At 38.6% G+C, this 22,423-nt stretch overlaps 1 protein-coding gene across 1 annotated transcript in view; it reads left to right on the plus strand.

The window, feature by feature from the left end:
• Positions 1-21,752, plus strand: part of HCN1 (hyperpolarization activated cyclic nucleotide gated potassium channel 1) — a 204,429-nt gene extending 182,677 nt beyond the window's left edge. Inside the window, exons 7-8 of the mRNA XM_063320479.1 lie at positions 16,137-16,301; positions 18,232-21,752. Coding sequence (XP_063176549.1) covers positions 16,137-16,301; positions 18,232-19,064 — 998 coding nt within the window. The 3' untranslated portion in view covers positions 19,065-21,752. The remainder of the gene's footprint in view (positions 1-16,136; positions 16,302-18,231) is intronic.
• Positions 21,753-22,423: the final 671 nt, after the last annotated feature.

Genomic DNA, 22,423 nt, shown 5'->3' on the forward strand with positions numbered 1-22,423 from the left:
AGGAGAGAAAAAGAGAGAAAAAGAGGGAGAGGAGAGGAGAGGAGAGGAGAGGAGAGGAGAGGAGAGGAGAGGAGAGGAGAGGAGAGGAGAGGAGAGGAGAGGAGAGGAGAGGAGAGGAGAGGAGAGGAGAGGCAAGTGCACAGGGAGACAGAACCTGAGAAAGGTAGTGCCATAAGATCCAAAGTAGTGTGATTCAGAACTGTGAAGTGAAAAGGTTTGGTTTGTCAAAGCAGAAAAAAAATAATATTCTCATCTCTTTGGAGAAGACTTTTTTTTTTCCCTGAAACGTATATCAGAATCTGAGTACAGCTTCCTGACCAAAGCAGACACAAGTGTTCTTGTCATTGGTAAAATGACAAGCTGGAAGAGTAAGCCTGTGTTCAAATCCTAAAACCAATAACCCCTTTTTTCTGCAATGGAGACATGCAAAATCTGAGGCTGAGATACCGTTTAAGAAGCTGCAACTTATAACTTCAAATTCAACTGTATAGCTCCCAGGTCTAACATAATACATAAATATCAACACAAGCGAGGGAAGAACACACAGGTGGGAGGGGTGTGCTATACCTAAACAGATCCTTTTTCAATTTTTAAATGTCTCATGAATTGGAAGTTCCCAGTCCCAGCTCAGAGATGCGAACTGTTGGATGTCAGGTGTGTCCTGGAGCTGAGTTTCCTGGCGGTCCTGGCGCTGGGGAGATTCAGGAGGAGTCCCTGGAGAGGCAGGGTAGCCTCCAGAACTCATGAAGGTTTTCGCCAACATCCTGCCTTGGATCTGGAAAATGTTTATCAAACTTAGAATATGTAAAATGTTTGGGTATTGACAACATTGTGTTTGTAGAAAACTTATGACAACCTGGAGCTGCTGGAGAACTGGAGGTTAGTGTGAAAACCAATATTTAAGAAGAAGCAAAGCAGTGTCACCAGTATTTGGGAGAGGCTTGAATGGAAACTGCTGGGAGAGTGAAAGCCTGGAAAACCAAAAGTTGCAGTAATAAAGAGAGGAAATATCTAGAGGTTTGAAGACTGAAATGCTGTTGAACATTTAAATTCTCTTGCCTGATCTTTGTTCTTAATTAAAAAACTGGCTTCCCTATGGATCTGGGTGTTATAAGTCTCACATAAAACTAGATAAACCTTATAATTGCTTGGAAATTCTTCTCAAAAAGAATAGGCCTGGATAATGGTCAGTGAAACAGATTAATCAGACTACACTTCACTTCTGCTTTACCTTCTCTGTTGATTTTTGGGGGACATGCAGAATGGTGACTCTAGAGAGCTCTCCGTAGATCTGGATTTGATTACCATCTGCCTCTTTCCTCATCTCTTCTCACTGGTTTCTCCTTTCTGGAGGGAAGGAGTAAGTACAAAACAGTAAGCACATAGATCTTGTGGTTTGTTCATTGGTGTTCCTGTGGGAAGAGCATCCTATCCCTTAACTTTATGTGTGTTCATAAATCTAATCCTCTTGAACTTCGTGTGCAGGAGCATTACTTAGCCCAGCAGCGTGTGGGGTGCTAATTTTCATGCCGTAAGTTTTTTCCAGATGGCTGATTGAAGGGTATTATCATCCTACGTATCTACTCCAAGTGCTAGTATGAATTTGAAAGCAATTTCTGGTACTGTCCTTTTCCCTAGGCCACATCCCCTCTACCTTCACCCCCATTCCCCCTTCGATGGAATACATGAAATGTGTAAGGGAGTGCGTGAGAAATACTGACCGGCCTACACTCCCTCAGATCTGCAGTCAACATAGCAAAAAACAACATCTCCTAATTGTTAGATGATAAATATCTTCAGAAAAAAGTGTGATTTTAAGTTTATTATGTTCTTTCAAACCTTTCAATAATGACCACAGAGGAAATGTTTTAAAGCGAGTGCCATAAATTACGTCTTGAACAGACATGAATCACTGGAAGGATTTTCTCATAAAGATTCAGGACAATCCATTTTCCTTGCTTTTTACTGTCATTTAAAAAGAATAGTAACTTTTTATTGCCTTACCTTAGAATCCCTGTCCTCACATGGTGGGCTTGTGTGAGTTTGTATAAAAGGGACAGGAATGAGGCAATGAAGAATATATGAAGCTGATTTTCACAGTATCGCACAGTTATATAGTCACCTCTACATCAGTGAAATGATGTAAGCCACAGTTATCAGTGGAGAATTCCAGGATTTAAATACTCTACAGGTGCTTTAATGGAATTCTCCAGGACCATATCTTGTTATTTTTGAGGAAATACAGCAATACTCATTTTTCCTAAACGTCTATGGATTTTTTTAAGTCTTCCTTCACTTTTTCCCTCAGTTTTCTAAAATGTCTCCCAGTTCCCTGTTATTAGGAATGGGATTGCTGCTACTTTCAGCAAATCAGTAAATGAGGCTTTTCTCTTTACAAATAAAAGAAAAACTTTTCCCACTGAGACTGACACAGTTTTCATAGGAGGTGAAATAAGATTGCCCTTAATGGAAATTATGACCTTCTGCTTCTAGCTGCTTCTGTAGGGTCAGTAAAATATGAATGAAGAAGGTAAGGAGAGAGGGATGGTGAGGGCATGGGATAAAACCATAGGGGAGGTCAGAAGAGCGTGAGAAGTGAGATGGAGGTCAACAGAGAGAGGACTGTGAGGGTAGGAGTCAAGTTGTGAGTGGTTCAAAAAAATAGGAGACAGAGGAACCGTGAGTGCAGTCACGTCCATGAGATTGATGGAAAAGGGAAGAAAATGCAAAGTGCAACAGCTCATCTGAACAACACTAAAGCAACTTTCAGAAGATGGAAAGGAGTGCAAACGTGTTTCATCTATACCTTTTGAACAGCATGTAGGAAAACCTGACTGCACATGTGTTTGCAGCTAAGCTGAATTGGAAGCTTGAGATGAGCACACTTGAATTCATCCTTCCTGGGATGGAGAATAAAAATCAGGAGTCAGGTGAAAAATGTAAGCAATTGCATTTTGAGGATGTTGTGATGGCTAAATTATTTAATTTTTTGTCATCTTGTCCATGGTTTTGAGTATCTGCAGTTTACAATACTGAAAATGTAAAGTCTTTGTTAAGTACACAGCAGTGGAGAATGAGAGCTTCCCATTTTTTTTTGTCTGTGTCAGTGCAAATTTGTATTTCTCTTTAATAACTTAATAGTTAAAACTCTTTTATGCTTTAATCCCAGTAATAAATGGTAGGGAGGAAATTGCCAGATTACAATCCTGCTGAACCTTTTCCTCTGAGTACCAGGTGATTGTGTTAGAAATTACTCAAAGGCTTCTTGTGATAGGAGGAATTACTGAACAGATTGCATATTAATTCTTCACTAGACACATAAAACTGTTCAAATGCAAAGATTTTGAAGTCTTCACAGATGAATCAGAAGAGTATGAGTCTTTTGCTTATAAAGAAGCATAGTACATCATTTCCTGAGGCTTTACAGAGCAGAAATAATAATGTATCTAATGAGCCTAATACTAATCTAATTTACATTAACCAATATATATTGGTATAAACTGGTGTAATACCACTGCTATAAGGCAATTCTGATTTTTTCTGGGGTAAATGATATCAGAATCACTCCATTCTGTACGTTGGTGATTCGAAATGTCTCATGATTAATTACAACAACAGACATGCCAGAGTGTAACAAACTAAAGAGAAGTTTGCTTTAGTAAAAGAACTGCTTTCCAACAATTTCCTTCATCTTACTCAGTTGGCTGCACATGTGGGTCTTTAGTTATTTCAATAAGATCTGGTTCTGCAATTTCTCCTTCACTTCTGGAAAGGCCTTTTGCTCCCTGATGCCTTGTGACCGTCCACTTCTCTGCGTAGCCCTGACCCCAGCCCCAGTCTGCTGGTGTTCACATGCACTCTGCTACAAACTGCAAGCTATTGCTTGGGGAACGAAGGAGAAAAGCAGCTTTTTGCCATTTTATAACTCACCTCAGATTCCTGCAAACATAAAGGTTAAAGCTGTCCCAGAGCTACTGCAGAGCACATTGATGAGCGGCAATGTCCTGTTCCCCTCCAGCTGCCAGCCCTGTGGAGTCAGAGGAAATACTCTGGGTGTGCAGTCGTGATCCAGCTAAGCATGTGCTGAACTGCCTTTGTGCTTACCTGGTGTGTGAGAGTGGGGCTGACATGCCTACAAAGAGAAAAAGACAGGAATAAATCCAGCACTACCCAACCAGTAAGGCTCAGCACAACTTACCAAAGTGAGGATTTCTGGGAGCACGTTCAGGACTCTGCTGTTACTTCATTAGCTTTCTTGCTGGTGGACAGAGGACTGGTCTCTGTTTGTGGTCTTATCCTGCTCTTGCTGTAGTCACTGGCAAAACTCCTCTCAGCCTCTAAGTACACAAGATAAGGCTTGTCTCTCTGCTATCTTTTCCTTTCTCCATCTGTTTTCCCACCTAGGTTTACACAGGCTTGCCTTCATTCAGCAGCCCAGACGTAAGTTCCAAGAAACTATAACCCCTTTTTGCCTTTTTTAACGGATACTGTGTTAGGGCTGAAGGAATGCCGATATTGCCAGGGAAATCCAAACTGAGTGAGTAGGAAGTGTAGGTATATTTTATGTATTAGGCCTGGGGGCCCCAAGGAGGTTTTGCTGTGTTTGCAGTTGGAGGGATTTTCCTAGTTCCAGTAGGTAAGTGTGCAGTAATTCGTGGTACCCAATTTGTGATGTCTCCATTGCAGTTCCCCCTCCCCATTGTTTTTTCTCCCATTGAAAATCCCAATGGTATTGTGACACTTGGAGTCATTCAAGAAATCAATTTGCGGACTAACTGAAACTCATATTGCTTAAAATATTTTTTTTCTATGAGCTTACAGGTATGTTGAACATATAGAAGTTCATGTGATTATTTAAAACTCATTTTAAGATATACATATGGGAGTTGCTGTGTGTGAATATGAACACAAAAATGTAATGGTTTACCTCTTCAGTAGTAACAAGAGACAAATACATGTTTTATTTTACTTATTCAAAGGCAGATATTACTAATTGTGATGAATATCATCATTCATCTAGAAAAATTATATATAAATCAAATTCCCATCCCCATCTTCCCGGAATATGTCCCAGAGACATATTATGGCATCTTTTCTTTTTTGGGTTTATTTTTTCTAATGTGTAGTTCATGGAATACTGTTTTATTTCATTTAAATTATTTAATACTGTTTTAACAGTTATCCTTCCACACTTGAAATTCTAATAAATTGTATCTTGCATTTGCTTCAGCTTGTAGAAGGCCAATTAGCCAGAACTTCTTTGACCTACCTATTATTTATGGAGCTTTTCCCCATTTTGGAACAGCAACTGTCAGTATATTTTAGACCAGTGCAGTGGAAAATAATACCATGGGAAATGTTGAGTCACTTTAGATTATATTTTGCCACTTATTTTTTTCTGGGTATACTCTAGGTACTTTCTTTTGATAGACTACTTTTAAAGATTTGCAGCATAATACTGATTATAAATAGAGAAAATGCTGTTAAAGTGTCTAACTGCTCACTGCTTTAGACCTGGACAATGTGACATCATATACAGTTTTACATTTTGCAAAAGTACTGTATATGGCTACTCCTTATTCAAAGTAGTCCAGTCCAAGTAATTAACTATGTGTAGCCTCCCGGAGGTGTGATTATTCACATTCTTAATGGCAAATACAAAATTAAATGCTTTAAGGGAGCAGGATCTCCAGATCTCCATACCAACTCATTCATAAAACACTTTTCAGATGAACAGTATGGAAAATTTTTCTAAAAGTTGTCTGCAAAAGGTCCTAAAAATGAAAGTCATTTTGGCACCAACTAGTCTGCCATTTTGAGGATACACTTCCTCGTGATATAGCGTAATTCCTTGTTCTGCATTACATTGTTCTTTTGACACCATATTTTACATAGAAAATACCATGTAGTCAGAAGAACTTCTTGCTATCCAGACAACTATCCAGAATATTATTTTTAAAAGTCTAAGAGATTCTTTAAGAAGATAGATAGTATGAAAATAACTTACTCTGTGAAGCTAAAAGGTAGAAGTGGGTTTGGATTTAGGAGTTTTATTAATTAGCAAATGTAAATATAAATTTAACAGTATTAATAATGCTGGTAATAATTCTCACTATTTAAATAACATCCTGTTCAAACCAAATTATAATTTTAATTCTGCAAATTCATAAACAGTATAAATTTTTAATTTAGACTTTATACATAAAAGAACTAGACACAAGTAAAATATCACATCAGCATACCTTGGAAATCTGAGGTGGCCAACACAGATAAACCAGAAGATGATTTTGCAATTACCTTCAATTTTACACAGCAGAATTTAAACTAAATATTTGACTTTAGATTAAATATTTAATCTAAATATTTAATTCAGAACTGACAGTCTCTGATCATTTGTTTAATAATTTAATGGAAAAAAAATGAAGTGCAATATTTTTACAGTCCACTTAAATTCAAGTTGAATACTTTAATTTGTAACCATTATTGTTTGCCAAACTCAAGATGACAAGAGCATAACACTGAATACGTAAGGAACTAAGTGGATTTTTTCAACAGGGAATAGAAAATATTGTTTAATATCTTCATCAATGACATAGACAGTGGGATGGAGTGCACCCACAGCAAGTGTGCAGACAACACCAAGCTGAGTGGTGTAGCTGACATGCCGGAGAGATGGGATGCCACCCAGAGGGACCTGGACAAGCTCAAGAAGTGGGCCCATGTGAAACCCATGAGGTTCAACAAGGCTGAGTGCAAGGTCCTACACCTGGGTTGGGAGAACCCCTGGTATCAACACAGGCCGGGGGATGAAGGGATTGGGAGCAGCTGTGAGGAGAAGGACTCGATGGATGAAAAGCTGGACATGAGAGGGCAATGTGTGCTCACAGCTCAGAAAGCCAATGGTACCTTGGGCTGCAGGTTGAGGGACATGATTCTGCCCCTCTACTCCACTCTGGTAAGACCCCATCTGGAGTACTGCGTCCAGCTCTGTGGTCCTCAGCACAGGAAAGACATGGACCTGTTGGAGCAGGTCCAGAGGAGGGCCACAAAGATGATCAGAGGGATGGAGCACCTCTCCTTTAAGCACAGGCTGAGAGTTGGGGTTGTTCAGCCTGGAGAAGGCTCTAGGGAGACCTATTTGCAGCTTATAAGAAAGATGGGTACAAACCTTTTAGCAAGGCCTGTTGCAACAGGACAAGGGGCAATGGTTTTAAACTAGAAGAGTGTAGATTCAGACTAGATAGAAGGAAGAAATTTTTTACGCTGGGGGTGGTAAAACACTGGCACAGGTTGCCCAGAGAGGTAGTAGATGCCCCATCCCTGGAAACGTTCAAGTTCAGGTTGGACGGGGCTCTAAGCAACCTGATCTATTTGAAGATGTCCCTGTTCATTGCAGGGAAGTTGCACTAGATGACCTTTAAAAGTCCCTTTTAACCCAAAGTATTCTATGATTATATGATTGAGATATTAAGATGTATTACACTGAATTATACTTAATAGTGTATCAGCATTAACTTTACAGGAAATATGAGGACTTAAAAACAGCTGGTTATATATGTCTTGTCAAAAATTACAAAAATCATTAGAGAATGGCTAAAATGGATTGGCTTATTGCATCCAAATGTGCCTTGAAAATTAATACATGCCCAAAATGTCTCTTTTCCATATCAACATTTACTTATATCACAGTAGATAATACTTCAAAGGCTCTGCCAAGTTGTTTTAATGAATTTCACATGGAAATAATGAGAGGCCTGCTCTGAGTAAGTCTCAAAACATCCAAATTAGTAGCCTGTTATCACACTGCTTTTCTTAGACCTGCTATAAAGTAGCATATTAAGCTTTATTTAAGGAAATAGACTGATAAGAACAGCAATTGTCTTGAGAAATGGGCTTCTCATAGATAGGTAGCAGAAAAGACAAATTCGTGACAAAGTAAAGAAAAACATACTTTCAGGCTTGTTGACAGACATTTTTTAAAATAAGTATTCATAGAAGCATAGAATTGCCTAGGTTGGAAGGGACCTTTCAGACCTTCTAGTCCAACCATCAACCTAACACTGACAAAAGCCATCTCTAAACCATATCTCTAAGCACTATGTCTACCCGTCTTTTAAATACCTCCAGGGATGATGCCTCAACCGCTTCCCTGGGCAGCCTTTTACAATGCTTAATAACCCTTTCCGTGTAAAAATTTTTCCTAATATCCAGTCTAAACCTCCCCCCTGGTGCAACTTGAGGCCATTTCCTCTTGTCCTATCACCTGTTACCTGGGAGAAGAGAGCAACCCCCCCTCGCTACAACCTCCTTTCAGGTAGCTGCAGAGAGCAATAAGGTCTCCCCTCAGCTTCCTCTTCTCCAGGCTAAACAACCCCACGCTCCTCATAAGACTTCTGCTCCAGACCCCTCACTACCTTCGTTGCCCATATTCCTTTATAAATCCTGTCAAAATTTGGGTCAATGAAAGTTAGGCAGTTCTTTTCAGAAGAATAATTTTTCCGCCAGGAAAATTGTGCTATCTCCAATGAAATAAATGTACTGCTCTGACAATTAGAAATACTGTTAGAAAAAAAATAAGAATAAAACCTCTCTAATTAGACCACTTACTGTACCAAATATTTCACATATATATATACAAAGGTTAAGAAAATGAAGGCTTGGGAGGCAGACCTTTAGGGAAGACAGTAATGGAAAGAAATATAGCAAAAGAATAACCTTTCACCTGTATTTTAGATTAGGAAAATGGTGATAAAATGCCCATCATAGATACCTGTCTCCAGCTGCTTCTAGCTCATCTATTTTGAGGTTTTCTCCTTGTCTCACAGTAGCTTTGGAGACAAACCCTTCTTTTTCCAAATGTGGGGGTTATGTCCCAAGGATAACATCCTGCATGAAAGGGACTGGTAAAATACTGTTTGTGGAGGGTGCTGATATCCCTTATCATCTGCTTCTTTTTCCTATTGACCATTTCCTGTCTCCAGAAGACTAAACCCCCTATTATTACTATTGACTGTTATACCATAGCACCATGTCATCCTCAAACATAGAAGAGAATATTCTTTTCAGTCCCCATTGCATTCTCTTCCTCTCTTCATATATATGACATGATACATACGGGACATCTTCATAAAGGAGAAATTATCTCAGCTGTTAAGGGCGCTGGCAAGCAGGGACAGATATTTGCAAACAAGAATTGTGTTCCTAACTTGCAATGAGGGGACAATTCCACAAGTAAGTAAGCATGAGTCTCTACCTTACTGAATGAAATACGGTTTTGCATTTTTAATTGCTATATTAACAGGGGTGTAATTCTCCTTTTTCTCATCTTTTACTGTTTAAAAAAATCACAATTTCAGCCGTGCTGTTTAGGGCACATTTTCTGTTTCTTTTATTTTTTCTGTTAAATTAGAAAATAATTAAAATAAAATAAAACAAAATAAACAATGAACATGCTAAGAGTTCATGTGTCAGAGCCATAAATTTCAAATTACTACAAACAGACAATAAAAATGTGAAATAAACTAACCTGATGGATTTTTTGTTTTGTTTTGTTTTTTAATAGTATGCAAAAGCTATCACAAATAGATAGATTTAAATTAGGTCTAGGTAAATATTTCAAAAAGTGACAGGAGATTGAAACTGCGGCATTCGGGAAGTTGTTTTGGACCCCTAATTGTAATTGCCCATTTTCAATCCCTCTTCAAAATAGTAACTACTCAGCACTGTATCTAGGCCTCCTTCATGAACCCTCTCTCCAGTTGTTGAACCCAGATATCTGAAAGCAACTTTACAGACAATTGTTGGCACTTTTTAAATTAAGAGGTCATGCAGGCAGTGTCTCTTATTGCTTGTCTGCAATTACATATTTAGTGTAAATAAGGTGGGAAAAGGTGTGGGTTTTGCGTAGCTTTCTTTTGGACAGTCCAGATTACAAACCTGGCTGTAAAAGACAGTAATTGTCTCCCTTTTCCTTCCTCCTTAAACTCTCTCCTTTGCTGCAGGAACGTTCCTGCTGAGCAGTGACTATATTTTAAGGTATCTTAAATATACGACTGAATTCAGAGCTAAATGTTTCCTGAGCCTTTTCATTTCCATCCACTCCATAGGTCTGGATTTGGGGGATATCACTTTGTTTTTTTTCCTCCATACTCATGACTAATACGAATGTAAATACTGTTTTGCAAAACAACTGTAAAATAAAATCTGCATAGCTATATGGCATCACATTTAATTTTTATTTTTTTTTTAGAAAATAGATTACTGAAACTCATTTAATTAGTGCAAGCTACACTCTGACTAATCATAAGACCTAGTGCTAGCCTTTTCAGTATCTATAACAACAGGCAGCATTTCCAGTTTTCTATTATGTGCACTAGTGGTAATATATTGAAAGATAAAAATAATACATTAAAAATTAGAAAAAAAATTATAGACATATGTTTTCCAGAGTATGATAAAGAAAAAGGAGATAGAAATGCAGAAGTACGTGTTAAAGCAATCACATTTTTATCATATGAAACAGCTTCTCCCTGTTTCCTGTAACAGAGATGGTTAAGTCAACATGGAACTGGGAAATTGCTCCATTTCAGAAAGAGTGGGGTGTCTTGAAGGTTACTGTTTTGTTTTGTGGTGGTTTTGTTTTTTTTAATTGCCTGAAGTTTATATAGTCCTCTCCTGACAAAAAAAAATCATCACTCACATTACTTGTTGTAAAGCTGGGAGCAGATTGCCCTGAGCTGAAGGTCCCTTCCTGTGACTGGCACACCAAGAAAGTGCCTATTAGCTAGTTTCTGCTCAGTACACAACTTCAGTAGCTTGAAGGGAATCAAGAACTATTGATCTTTGCACCATGCCAAAGAGTTGCTGTTATTAAGAATGATGTTAGAGAAGAAGAATATCCTAAACCTGCTGGTTCTGGGAAACTTGTTCTGGAGATTTACGAGGTGCATGTGTGGAAAGAGTTTTTGTACTTCTAAGTTTTGCCCATAATAGTTTAGTAACTCATTGTTCTCTATAAAACAAAAAATATTCTAATCCACTAATCATAAAACATTCCCAAATGTGGTAGATTGACTGACCCAAGTCTTTGAATTTGATTTTCCATCTTTCTTCTGCTGCTGAAAGTAACCAGATGGTTTAAATAGCTGCTTGCCCATTTGCACAGCAATGTATATGCCTGCTACAAGATGAAACAAGCTTCCTGCTGAGAAACTGAAGCAACAGTCAGCTGTCCTCAGCTGGAAGGACACTTCATTATATCCTGTAATGTTAAATGTGACAGATGATCGGAAACCTGTAACACCTTTGAAAGGGGACAGAGCACTTAATAAACTCCTGCAGTTCAGAAATGCATAGAAACTGCTAATTATTTTTACTTGATTTTAATATGGAGTTCACTATATGTCTAAAATACTAGTTAACTTATTTATTCATTAAAAAAAATAATTCCTGCACCTAGTAAAATGAACTTTTCCTTCAATTCTGGTCTTTGTGTCCTTGCAAAACAAAGCTGATAATAATTCCTTGTATAAATTTTCTACATATACCATCCTAAGCTAAGAAATATGTTCCATGGAGACGGAACTGGTTTGGTTTCATTTAATGAACCAGCTAACTACGGGACTTATGACTGTTTCATTTATCAACACAGTTTACCTATTGGTGAATACATTTTGTCACCAAGGCAACTTTATATTGTTATTTTGATTTTTGAAGTTTTTCAGTATCTAGTCAAATGTTAATGTGACATAGAAAGTTGAGTAATTACATCTGAGTATAATTTATATGGAAAACTAACTGTCAGTTAATGGATAGGTGCCACACACAGTCAGATAAACTGTGCTGCTTCCCAGAGTAAAAAAGGGTTTTTTCCTAGGTCTATATAAAGTGGAAACAGGAAATTACTGCTAGGATAGCCGGCCCACGTACCCATCCAGCAAAGACTAAGCAAGCAATGCAACATCACAAATGGTGCTAGAGGTGAACTGCTCCCACATCCCCTGCAATTATTTTCTTGAAGAAAAAAATGTGTAGGAATCACATAGCAACAGGGAAGGGTGAAAATTATCTCCTACAGTGGCATATCAATACAGTCCACAAGAACGATGAACCTGATCTCAGTTGGAACCAAAACTATGACACTTACAAAAGGCCTACTAATCCTTATTCTTTAAAGGTCATCCTGTGGGTTGTCTCATTCACTTTCTCATTCGTGTTTTCCCAAAATCAGTCTTCCTTAGTGATGTCTTTCAGGTATGTAGAATTTCCTCTCCAGAGTGTTTTGACACACTAATGCAATAATAAGATGTGATCTACACGTTCCCTCTTTTATGAGATACAGATATGGGAAAGCTTCTTCAGAAACTTATAGTGTTCCAAAAACTGAACTTGATGCTTTTGCTGAAATACGGCCATAGAATCACAGAATCATAGAATCATTTAGGTTGGAAAAGACCTATAAGATCATCAAGTCCAACGGTTAACCTAGCACTGCCAAGCCTACCACTCAGCCATGTCCTATGTATGCGTGCAGCTGATATATTGGAGGTCAGTTTTGATTATTATAAATTACAGCCTTCAGAACAGGCTTAGCCTTAAACTCTTCTTATTGTGCTTTTTAGTCAATGTCTTGACAGCAGGAAGTACATCGTATTTGAGACCTTTTCCATGTTCTTTTGAGAGCTGCATTGTTCTGTGGGAAAGATCTTGTTTTAGCAGAACATAAATTGTGATTTTCAAGGACAAATGAATTACATTTCTATTAACTATGGACTGTAAGAACAAATGAATGTTTTTAGCATCATTTAATGCTTCCATATAGTCATTTTTCATTAGTACAGTGATTGACAGTTGTTTCAGAATGTTCTAGGGAACAGTTGTCCAAAGAGACTAAATAATGAAAGTAAAACTTGCATTAAGAGTTGAATTACAGGTTCATTGTAGCCTAATACATAATTATTAATTCGAATTGAAGACATTCTTTTGTTTGGAAAGGAAAGATAGAAGTATTTGACACTTTGAAAGTGTCAGTGTGAATGCACTGCACCATGCCAACCACAGATGGGAATATTAGTGAGTAATATGCTGCCACCGCTTTCTTTTTATGCTAATAGAGAACCTTGTTTGTCCAAGCTGTTTGAAAATAGTCTGTGCCCTTTGTGTTTGACTGCACACTACTGTGCTATTGTTTGTATTTCATAGTCTGTTTAAATCAATTGAACATCAAGGAGAACATAATTGTTGAGGTCACCTGGTGTACTTGATGCCGCTAAGACTCACTTTAAATATACCATGGATGCTTTCATTACTTTGTTCTCTTCATGAAATCTATTGTTTATTTATTTGTTAAAAAGAATAAAAAATTACTTTGATTTATTTAAAAGAACACAAATGTTTGATGGGAACACGTTTTGACATTCTGTGTTCTTCCTCTCTGGTCCAAGTAAATGACATTTCATATATTATGTCTTATTATGCTTGAGAGTTTGTTCGAAATAAATAGCTAACAGATGAAATGAACTTAAATGAAGAACATATACAATGAACAAGCACATTAGCCTTGTGGCCAGAGTACAAATAATGCTATTGATAAGTATAACAAAGCACTGTAGATAATGTATCAGTGACTATAATACAACTCTAATCAGTCAAGAAACTGCTGGAAATGCATTACGTTGGTATTCATCACATGTTACTTTTTCTGTCAGAAAGCTGTAGTTCCTCTTTTGAACGAGACCATTCAACTGCAACTGAGAACATGAAGCTTTCCCTGCTTCCTGACCAGGCAGGCTCCACAGTGGCACTCCCTGATCAGTTTCTAGGCACTGGGACATTTGTGATATCTTTTCTGACCCATCCTTTATTATTTTATCTAACTAGAAGACTCTATTATGGTTACTAGGAGCCTTCCAAAAAGATGTTCTTCAACCAGAAGTTGTGGGCTGACAGGGTTTGCAGAATACAATGTATAGTTTTCAGTGATTCTTTCCATTCCCCTTACTTGACAAGAATAATAGAAGATTAAAGAGGGGGGAAAATAATTATATTTATTGTGGTAATATCCATTAATTCCATGGTCCCATTGTCCTGTGATGAAATCCAACATTGTCTCTTACGGTTTCTTTCTTTCCTTCTTGTTGAAGTAATCTAAAATACTGTGTTCTAAATTAATAATTTATGAAAACATACTTTCTCCATTTTTTTTACACTCATCGGAATGGTTGGGATCCATAGTCAACGTCTGTTTTGTTTTGGGCATGTGTTGTTTTTTAAACTCAAGTACTTTTGTTGAGTGTAGCAAAAGACACCTCCTCATGTCTCTAGTATTGTCTGCAGAAACTTTAAGCGCAGAAAGCTGAAAATCAAGAGATCATTAGTCACACAGATTTTCCAGCTAGTTATCTCTAAATTCAACCATGTATTGTAAAACTTTATTCTGTGTGAGATCTGAAGAGTATCTTCGGAAATGGAGTAGGCACTCACTGCATTTAACTACTTCCTTTGGGCAAAATGTCCTTCTTGCTCTTGTAACTAAAATGCAGTGGGTTCAATCAAAGGAGAAGGGGTCAGGGTGAGCTGGGGGATAGAAGAGGAAAGGACTGGCTTCTCTTTGACCCAGCTGGCTCTTTACGGTAAACTGTCATTATTTCATGGGCATCCAGTTTTGTGAGGGACATCAGGTCAAGACTCTTACAGTACCCATTAGAGTCTATAAATTCTCCCCATAGCTATTGGTGTTTAAGTACATTCTGTGCTAGTACTGGTCCCATGTTGATTTACTTTGATTTATCCACTTTCATTTAAGCATCTTTGCCCCTAAGCCTTCCAGGTTAGGTGGCATGTGGAAATTCTTCAAGAAGACGTATGAGACGAAAAGCCATCAAGGTTCTTTATGTTCTAGATTAATAAAAAATGCATTTTTTTAAAGACATTAAAAAAAAAGAAAGAACTGTGCTAGCACTTTGTAGATCTGAAGTAAAGCCTGCAGAATTCTTTATTTTTGTCAATGAGGAATATTTAGTTTTCCACACTTGAGAATGATAGTTTTATTGAGATTGAGACTGATTATTTTTGGTAGACACACAAGCAGGGTAGGAGGAAGTTTCCTAGCTAGTATTTCAATATGAACAAATATGAACTCAGTGCTCTTGGCTGCTAGAACTGAGTAGGGAAAATATATCTCACCCTGTCTGAGCCCAAGAATTGTTTGTATTTCTAAGTGTGTTATTCTCCAGCTTGCAAAAGGATCAACTCAAACACTTCTTTTTGCAATTGACTTTTTAAATTTTTGTCTTTTAATATAAATAAATCAATAAATAAATATTCTACCCCATATGTTTTGCTGTTACAAGCCTTGAACATTGACTTTCTCCTTTATCCAGTAACCCTCTTCCGCGGGGGTTGAAAATCAGCAGTTGCAAGTTTGGGGCTGTTTCTTGGGACTCTGCATACAGCTTTGGTCTCTGTTCCAGAACGATGAATTGCTTTTGGAGGCACTTTCAGAGAAAGGCTAATAGACTAATCAAATGGAGTGGGCAGAGGTTAAAAAGGTTCTGTGTTTTAGCCCAATGAGAAAGAAAAAGTCTAAAATCATAAGTTTCCTCTCCCAAAATACCTAGGATATAAAACCCAAGGAAACAGAAGGCATTTTCATGCTTGAAGCATTTTTTTCTTAGAACAGCTCTTATATTCAAATATCAGTATATCATGTACTAAATTAGTTTAGTAAATCTGGTGAATGATTAAAGGAATTGGTCCTCTATGTCAGCTGGACAATTAAAACAAATCAATAGAATCACTTGGGCTAACCGAGTCAGCAAGCTGTGTTTGACAGCTGATGGATCATTTCTTACAGCTTGAAGAATTTTTTTTAAAAAACCCTGATAAAATCAGTGTCCAGACCAAGAAAACGTATAAGCACGGCTCTTAAAGGACATTAGTTATTTTTTGAGAGTAGCAAAACTAGAATCAAATACCTTCAGAATTGTCCCTGCAACCTGGCACAAACAGCAATAGAAAAATTGTTGCGGAGTACTGAATTATCACTCATTAGCGCTGAGTCACTTCCTAGCTTTTAAGTTTCACATGGCTCAGTAACTTGTTTGTTTTCTCTGTGTGTTGAATTTTTCTCTCCCCAGAGATTTGCCTTTTGACCAAGGGCCGTCGAACTGCCAGTGTGCGAGCAGACACGTATTGTCGCCTGTATTCCCTCTCAGTGGACAACTTCAATGAGGTTCTGGAAGAGTACCCCATGATGAGAAGGGCCTTTGAAACGGTGGCAATTGATAGACTTGACAGGATAGGTATTTTAATATTTTTTTTCCATGTTAGGAATTCTTAAAACCTTTCTATCTTTTCTTTTCCTTGAGTTGCATGATAAAATGCCCAGATTAAACCCTTCTTAAAAGTTTTTTTTCTGTTACATTGCAGTAAATGTTCTGTTGATCTATGAATAAGACATGTGTCCAGACAAGAAATTCTGCAATCTCACTTTTAAATAATAAAAAACCTTGAGTTTTAGAAAGCTTTCATACTCCTCTGAGGATTATTTTGTATACTTCAGTTATCATTAGCATTATTTATTAATCCTGTATATTTCTTTTGCTGCGCTCAGCACCTGATAGCATTTATGCTGTTTCATGAGCAGTACATGACATTTTCCTACATAAATTGTTTACAGATGATATCTATAATGCTGGGAAGAGCTGAAGTCTCTCAGCACTCGCAAAACCCATGTTTGTTGAAGTGAATTAATCCTTTGCAGCAGGGCTCTCATTTTCCTCACAACAGGAGCACTGCTAGCATTGATGGCTGCACACTGGCATTACTCAGATCTGCTTGCAATCAGAAAAGCAGGCCAATGGTATCCAAGTGAAAGGCAGAAGGACATGGCAGATCGTCAAAACAGGGTTTGCGAAGTCTGCCGTTGTGCATCCAGACATTCTGGACCACTCTAATAGGCCATACTAGATAAAAAAGATGGTCTTCGGTTGGGAGAATTACACTCTGGTCATCAATAATGACACTGGTTTTAAAATGCAGCTGTGCATAAGAAATCATTTATCCTGTTTGGTGGTGTCTCCTCAACTTCACAGGAAAACTCAAGTGTAAGAATTTCCCCACGTCACTCTTTCTCAATACAGTTGTGCCTGAAGTTTCTTCAAAGTGAATACAGAAAGAATGGCAGGGCATTGTCATTGTGCTGTCTATTCAAAGACGAAGATGTGATTTGGAAGGAAGCGTGTTTTCTTGAATATAGCAAGAGTAAAGAAATTAAATACAAGTATGAAGGTTTCTAATACTTAATAGACCTGTTTTAGTATTTTGCAGATTGTGAGCACTCAGTGCATTCATTTATCTTATCAAGACTTGCAATTTTTCTCTCAAGACTCTCTGGAAATGTAGTCCAAGTCTAATATGTGCTTAAATAATATTAGTCGTAAAGTTCAGTCTGCTCTTGGAGTAGCAATCCTGTCAGAAGTGCTGTGTTTACCATACAAAATTTACACAGGACAAAAGATAAAATGTGATCCATTTTATCCAAAAAAGGAACAATTGAGTGCAATTGTGTTCCTGTGCATCTGATGACACAGAATAGTGTCTACATCTTGCAGACACCAAGAGCCATCAAGCAGACACCAGGACACAGTGTACAGCAGTCCTTATTGTGCAAGCAGGTGTCACATTATCCGTGAGTTCATATTAGTTCACATACATTTAAAAAAATGATTTCTTGCAAGCTAGCGGTCACTAGTTACTAATGTCTAATAATTAGTTCCAGGGAACGTGTTAAATGGCAGGTGTATTTATAATTTATGTAACAGTTTGGTGGAAATTAGGACAGTTTTGCGATGAGAAAGACATTATACACGCGGAACCCGATGGCTTTTTCCACCCTGTTGCGCAGTAAATTGCCATGGTTACATTTGCAGAATAATTGTAGTAACGGCAATACACGGCGAGTGAAGAGGCACAGAACGTCCAGGTGTCTTTGAGGGCAGTGGTGTTATGAAAGCTGGCTGTGCTGGCGCAGAGAGAGGGGGGACGGGGTGTTCCTGGAGGCCAGCCGTCCCTTGAGAGCTGCCTGCCAGCCTGGGTCGGTGTGGCACAGCCCGGCCTGTGCTGAGGCTTTTACAATATATAGCCCTTGGTGATGGGGGCCGAGATGCAAAGTCAGAGCAGGGGTCTCCCCCTGCGCCTCAGGCTCGCTAACTCTTCTGCCTCTCTGTGAAGGGAAGAAGAACTCAATCCTCCTGCAGAAGTTCCAGAAGGACCTCAACACCGGGGTTTTCAACAACCAGGAGAACGAGATCTTGAAGCAGATCGTGAAGCATGACAGGGAGATGGTGCAGACCATCGCCCCAGTGAGCCTGCAACAGATGCCCGCCCTGAACTCCAGCACCTCCAGCTCATCGTCGCGCGTCAGGACACAGTCCCCTCCCGTCTACACGGCCAGCAGCCTGTCCCACGGAAACCTGCACTCCCCCTCGCCCAGCACCCAGACGCCCCAGCAGGCCGTCATCCTCTCGCCCTGCTCCTACACCACCGCCGTCTGCAGCCCGCCCGTACAGAGCCCTCTGGCCGGCCGAACTTTCCAGTACGCCTCGCCCACCGCCTCGCAGCTCTCCCTCATGCAGCAGCAGCAGCAGCAGCAGCAGCAGCAGCCACCGCAGGCGCCCCAGCAGCCCCCCGGGGCCGGGCAGAAGAACGAGGTCCACAAGAGCACCCAGGCACTCCACAACACCAACCTGACCCGGGAGGTGCGGCCCCTCTCCGCCTCACAGCCTTCCCTGCCCCACGAGATCTCCACCCTGATCGCCAGGCCTCACCCCACCGTGGGGGAGTCCCTTGCCTCCCTCCCGCAGCCAGCCCCCGGCCCCGGTGTGCCACCGGCCGGCCGGGCCACTGTCCCCCAGCGGGTCTCACTCTTCCGACAGATGTCCTCGGGAGCCATCCCCCCAAACCGGGGGGCCGCGCCGCCCCCAGCCCCCCTGCAAAGGGATTCATCCGCAGTCTTAAGCACAGAGCCCGAGGGAGACAAACCGCGGTTCGCCTCAAACTTATGATCCCTGGTGACTGTGAGCGACAGACTTGTGACAAACCGAGCACCGTCCCCAGAACTGTTTTAGCCTGTTTCCTAATGTGCCCCAGCAGTCTACTATGAGAAAAAAAAATACTTTAGACAGCTTTGCCCTACGTAACGAATGTAAAGATTATACATATAAAATATATCTCAAAAAAAAAAAATTAAAAAAACTTGTTTGAATTCATGTCTTCCTTTCTTGCAACCATTAAAGAGTCTAAATTCAGCTGTAATACTTATTTTTAATGTGTCAACTTTAAAATCAGTCTAACAGATCTCTCTCTTTATGAGATGTGCTACTTTCATGGGAAAATTGTCAACACAATAACAAACTTCAAACAAGTATATGAAAAAAGAAAAAGAGAAATACAATCTAACAAACACATAGCACTGACTGAATGATATTCTGAAACCTCTGTTATTTCATATATTGCGTACACGTTGTTAATTTATCGTGAAGAATTCAGTTGTTATTTCCCATTGCATTTCATGTTAGCACTTTCCGTTGGGAATTAGATTGGAAAAGAAATAAATTGCAAACACCTGCAGTCAAAAGGCTGGCACTAGCACTCCTCTGGATAGGTTGTAACCTCACGACATGTCAACCCTTCTGTTGTTTCAGAAAACTGGGTGGACTTCAATCTTGACATTGCTAAAGACTTTTACAAAGACTATGAATATTGCCATTGTAAATAACTTTTTAGACCCAAACAAAAATAGCTGCTGTGTGGTGTACCATTGCAAGGTCTTTGTTTAGGAATTTAGGTTCCGCTCTTCACTTCAAAATTTACAGTTTTAAAATTTGTTAAAGCTAAGTGCAACACAACTGTTAAATTGTAATGCAATGGCTTAAAACCTACAATGTTACTTTTACATGCAATGTTTTATGCAAAATTGTACGCTTGATCCTGCAAACCGCTTGCACTTCACCAATACCATCACTTTTCTTCTCCTTGCCCTCAGTAGTGTCTGAGAATATTCCATGCATGCTTTGGGGAAAAAAAAAAAAAACACACACAAAAAAAACCAAAAAAACCAAAAAAACAACAAAAAAACCCCCCACGTTAAAAATAGGTTCGGTCAGCCATTGTAGGAAAAGGCTTTATGGTATCTTAGAAAATAATAACCATTCATTAATTGTGTCTACCTTAAAATTCCTAAAATGCTGACTTGGAATCTCTGGTTTAAGTCTAGAAGTGAGATTTTTCATTTAAACAATTATTTGTAAACCACGGCTTGATTTAGGCTTTCAGGTGCTTTCTGTGTCTTCACTGTAGTTTTGTAGTTGACTGTGGTGTTAATTTACAAAAATAAATATAATATAGCATCAAGTCTGTCTGGAAATGCACGATTTGCTCTGTGTATATCGTAATTAAATGGTTAGTATATCCTAAGGCATGTAGTGTCAAACATAGCCCATAGGTACAAGGTTTATTATTTTTTATGTCTTCAAAACAGAAAGGAAATGGTGACAGAAAGCAGGGTTAAAGCATACTGTTTTGTGAACGTTTTGTTTTGTTTGCTCAAACCTTCATGTTATCTTATCCACAAAAAAAAGTTATTTCGTAATCATTTGTGCCTGATATGTCACATTAAATAGAGATTGAAACTAAATGTGTCATAATTTAACTCATTGAAAAATCAGCATTATGGATATGATACAAGCATATATTCTGTTCCTTAAAATCCAGCTGACTCATGTTAAGGAAGCAAATGCAAAGGAATTCTTTTCCCATTAATGCTGAGTTTAACGATGCATGGAAAAATTAAATAACATCACAAACTACGTAATGCAGTGAATCCAGATGTACTTGAGAGCCAAGTAAATATTCTAAAGCTAACAGAGCTTGAACTCATGCTGCCTGTTATGCCTTCTACTAAAGTGGTACATCAAACAAAAATTTTTAAAAATCTTCCAGTTCTTGATGATTCCCACTCACCAGTAAAAAGCGATGTAATTAACCCATCAACATGCTGCTGCCATTAATTAAGTGGCCCAGAGTAGTATATGGGGAAGTGATTGTTTTAAAGTGGAACATTATGGATACGCTGCAAGACCATTTATTTATCCGTACAACACCCCTTATATTATTTTAATGCTAACAAATTCCGTCAGTTAATTAAGATCATATACTGATCTTTCAAACTCTTTAACGTTTACATTTAACAGGAGTTATGGGGTTAGTAGCGAAATATTTTTATATATATTTTTATTTTATTTTAAGCAATATGAAGAAATATTAATTCACATGGTCTTTCAGTGAAACCATAAATAATTTTTAATGACTTTGTAATAGAGTGGACAATATCTAGGATTTGTATGTTAATTAAAAAAAAAATAATGGTACAGGGTATAAAATTATATACGTATATATATATATGTATGTATGAATGTATATATACTTAGATTAAGAAACAAATGACTCACATTCCTGTAATATAAAGGTTCATTGCTAGTTTCAGAACTGACCTATTTTCTCTGTACATAAGTAAGCCCATAAGTATGGAATCTCACGTCTGTACAGGATGAAATGTATTAAAGAAAAAGGTTGGATCTTACTGCTGCTGGGAAGACTATAGATCTGATTGTTACAACAATTGTATGTTCAGGGATGAGTTAGATTTTTTCTTTTGTCTTTGCTCAAAGCCATAAAAATATATATAAAAGATTATTAATAAATTGAAGAAAATATCTAAAAAATAAAACCATGAGTATTTTTTTTTCCAATATCTTTATAACAGTTTTGCTTTACCATGAAAGAAGAACTGTTTGCGTTTCTCTTTTCTTTATTCTGAGCCCAGAACTTATAGGCACTAAGTATAGGGAGGGGGAGGGGAGAGGGAGGGGGAGGGGGAGGGGGAAGGAGAGGGGTGGGGTGGGGTGGGGTGGGGTGGGTGGGAATAAAACTGCTTGAGTGAACTGTGGGAAAAAGAGGGCTTAGAAATTCGAGGATACTACCTGATTTACTCATGCAATTCCTAAGCCATATTTCCTCTGTAGATTTGAGGAATTCATTGTGCTAAAAACATCTTCCCCACAAAAGTCTCACTAACCTGTAATATTTCTTGAATACAAGTACTTGAAACTGAAGTTTGCTTAAGTATAAAATTTAAATATCCTGGGGGAGAATCCCAAGTAGTTGTTGTAAGGAAACTGTATTCTATCATACTTCCACTTTATCTTGCTGTGTGTGCCAATCCCAAATGACGTACCTCTGAATCATAGAATCATCATAGTATCATAGTATGGTTTAGGTTGGAAGCAACATTAAAGACCTTCTAGTTCTAACCCCCTGCCATGGGTAGGGACACCTCCCACTAGACCAGGTTGCTCAAAGCCCC

Source organism: Chroicocephalus ridibundus, chromosome Z (genome assembly GCF_963924245.1).
Source record: "Chroicocephalus ridibundus chromosome Z, bChrRid1.1, whole genome shotgun sequence".
NCBI classification, from domain to species: domain Eukaryota; kingdom Metazoa; phylum Chordata; class Aves; order Charadriiformes; family Laridae; genus Chroicocephalus; species Chroicocephalus ridibundus.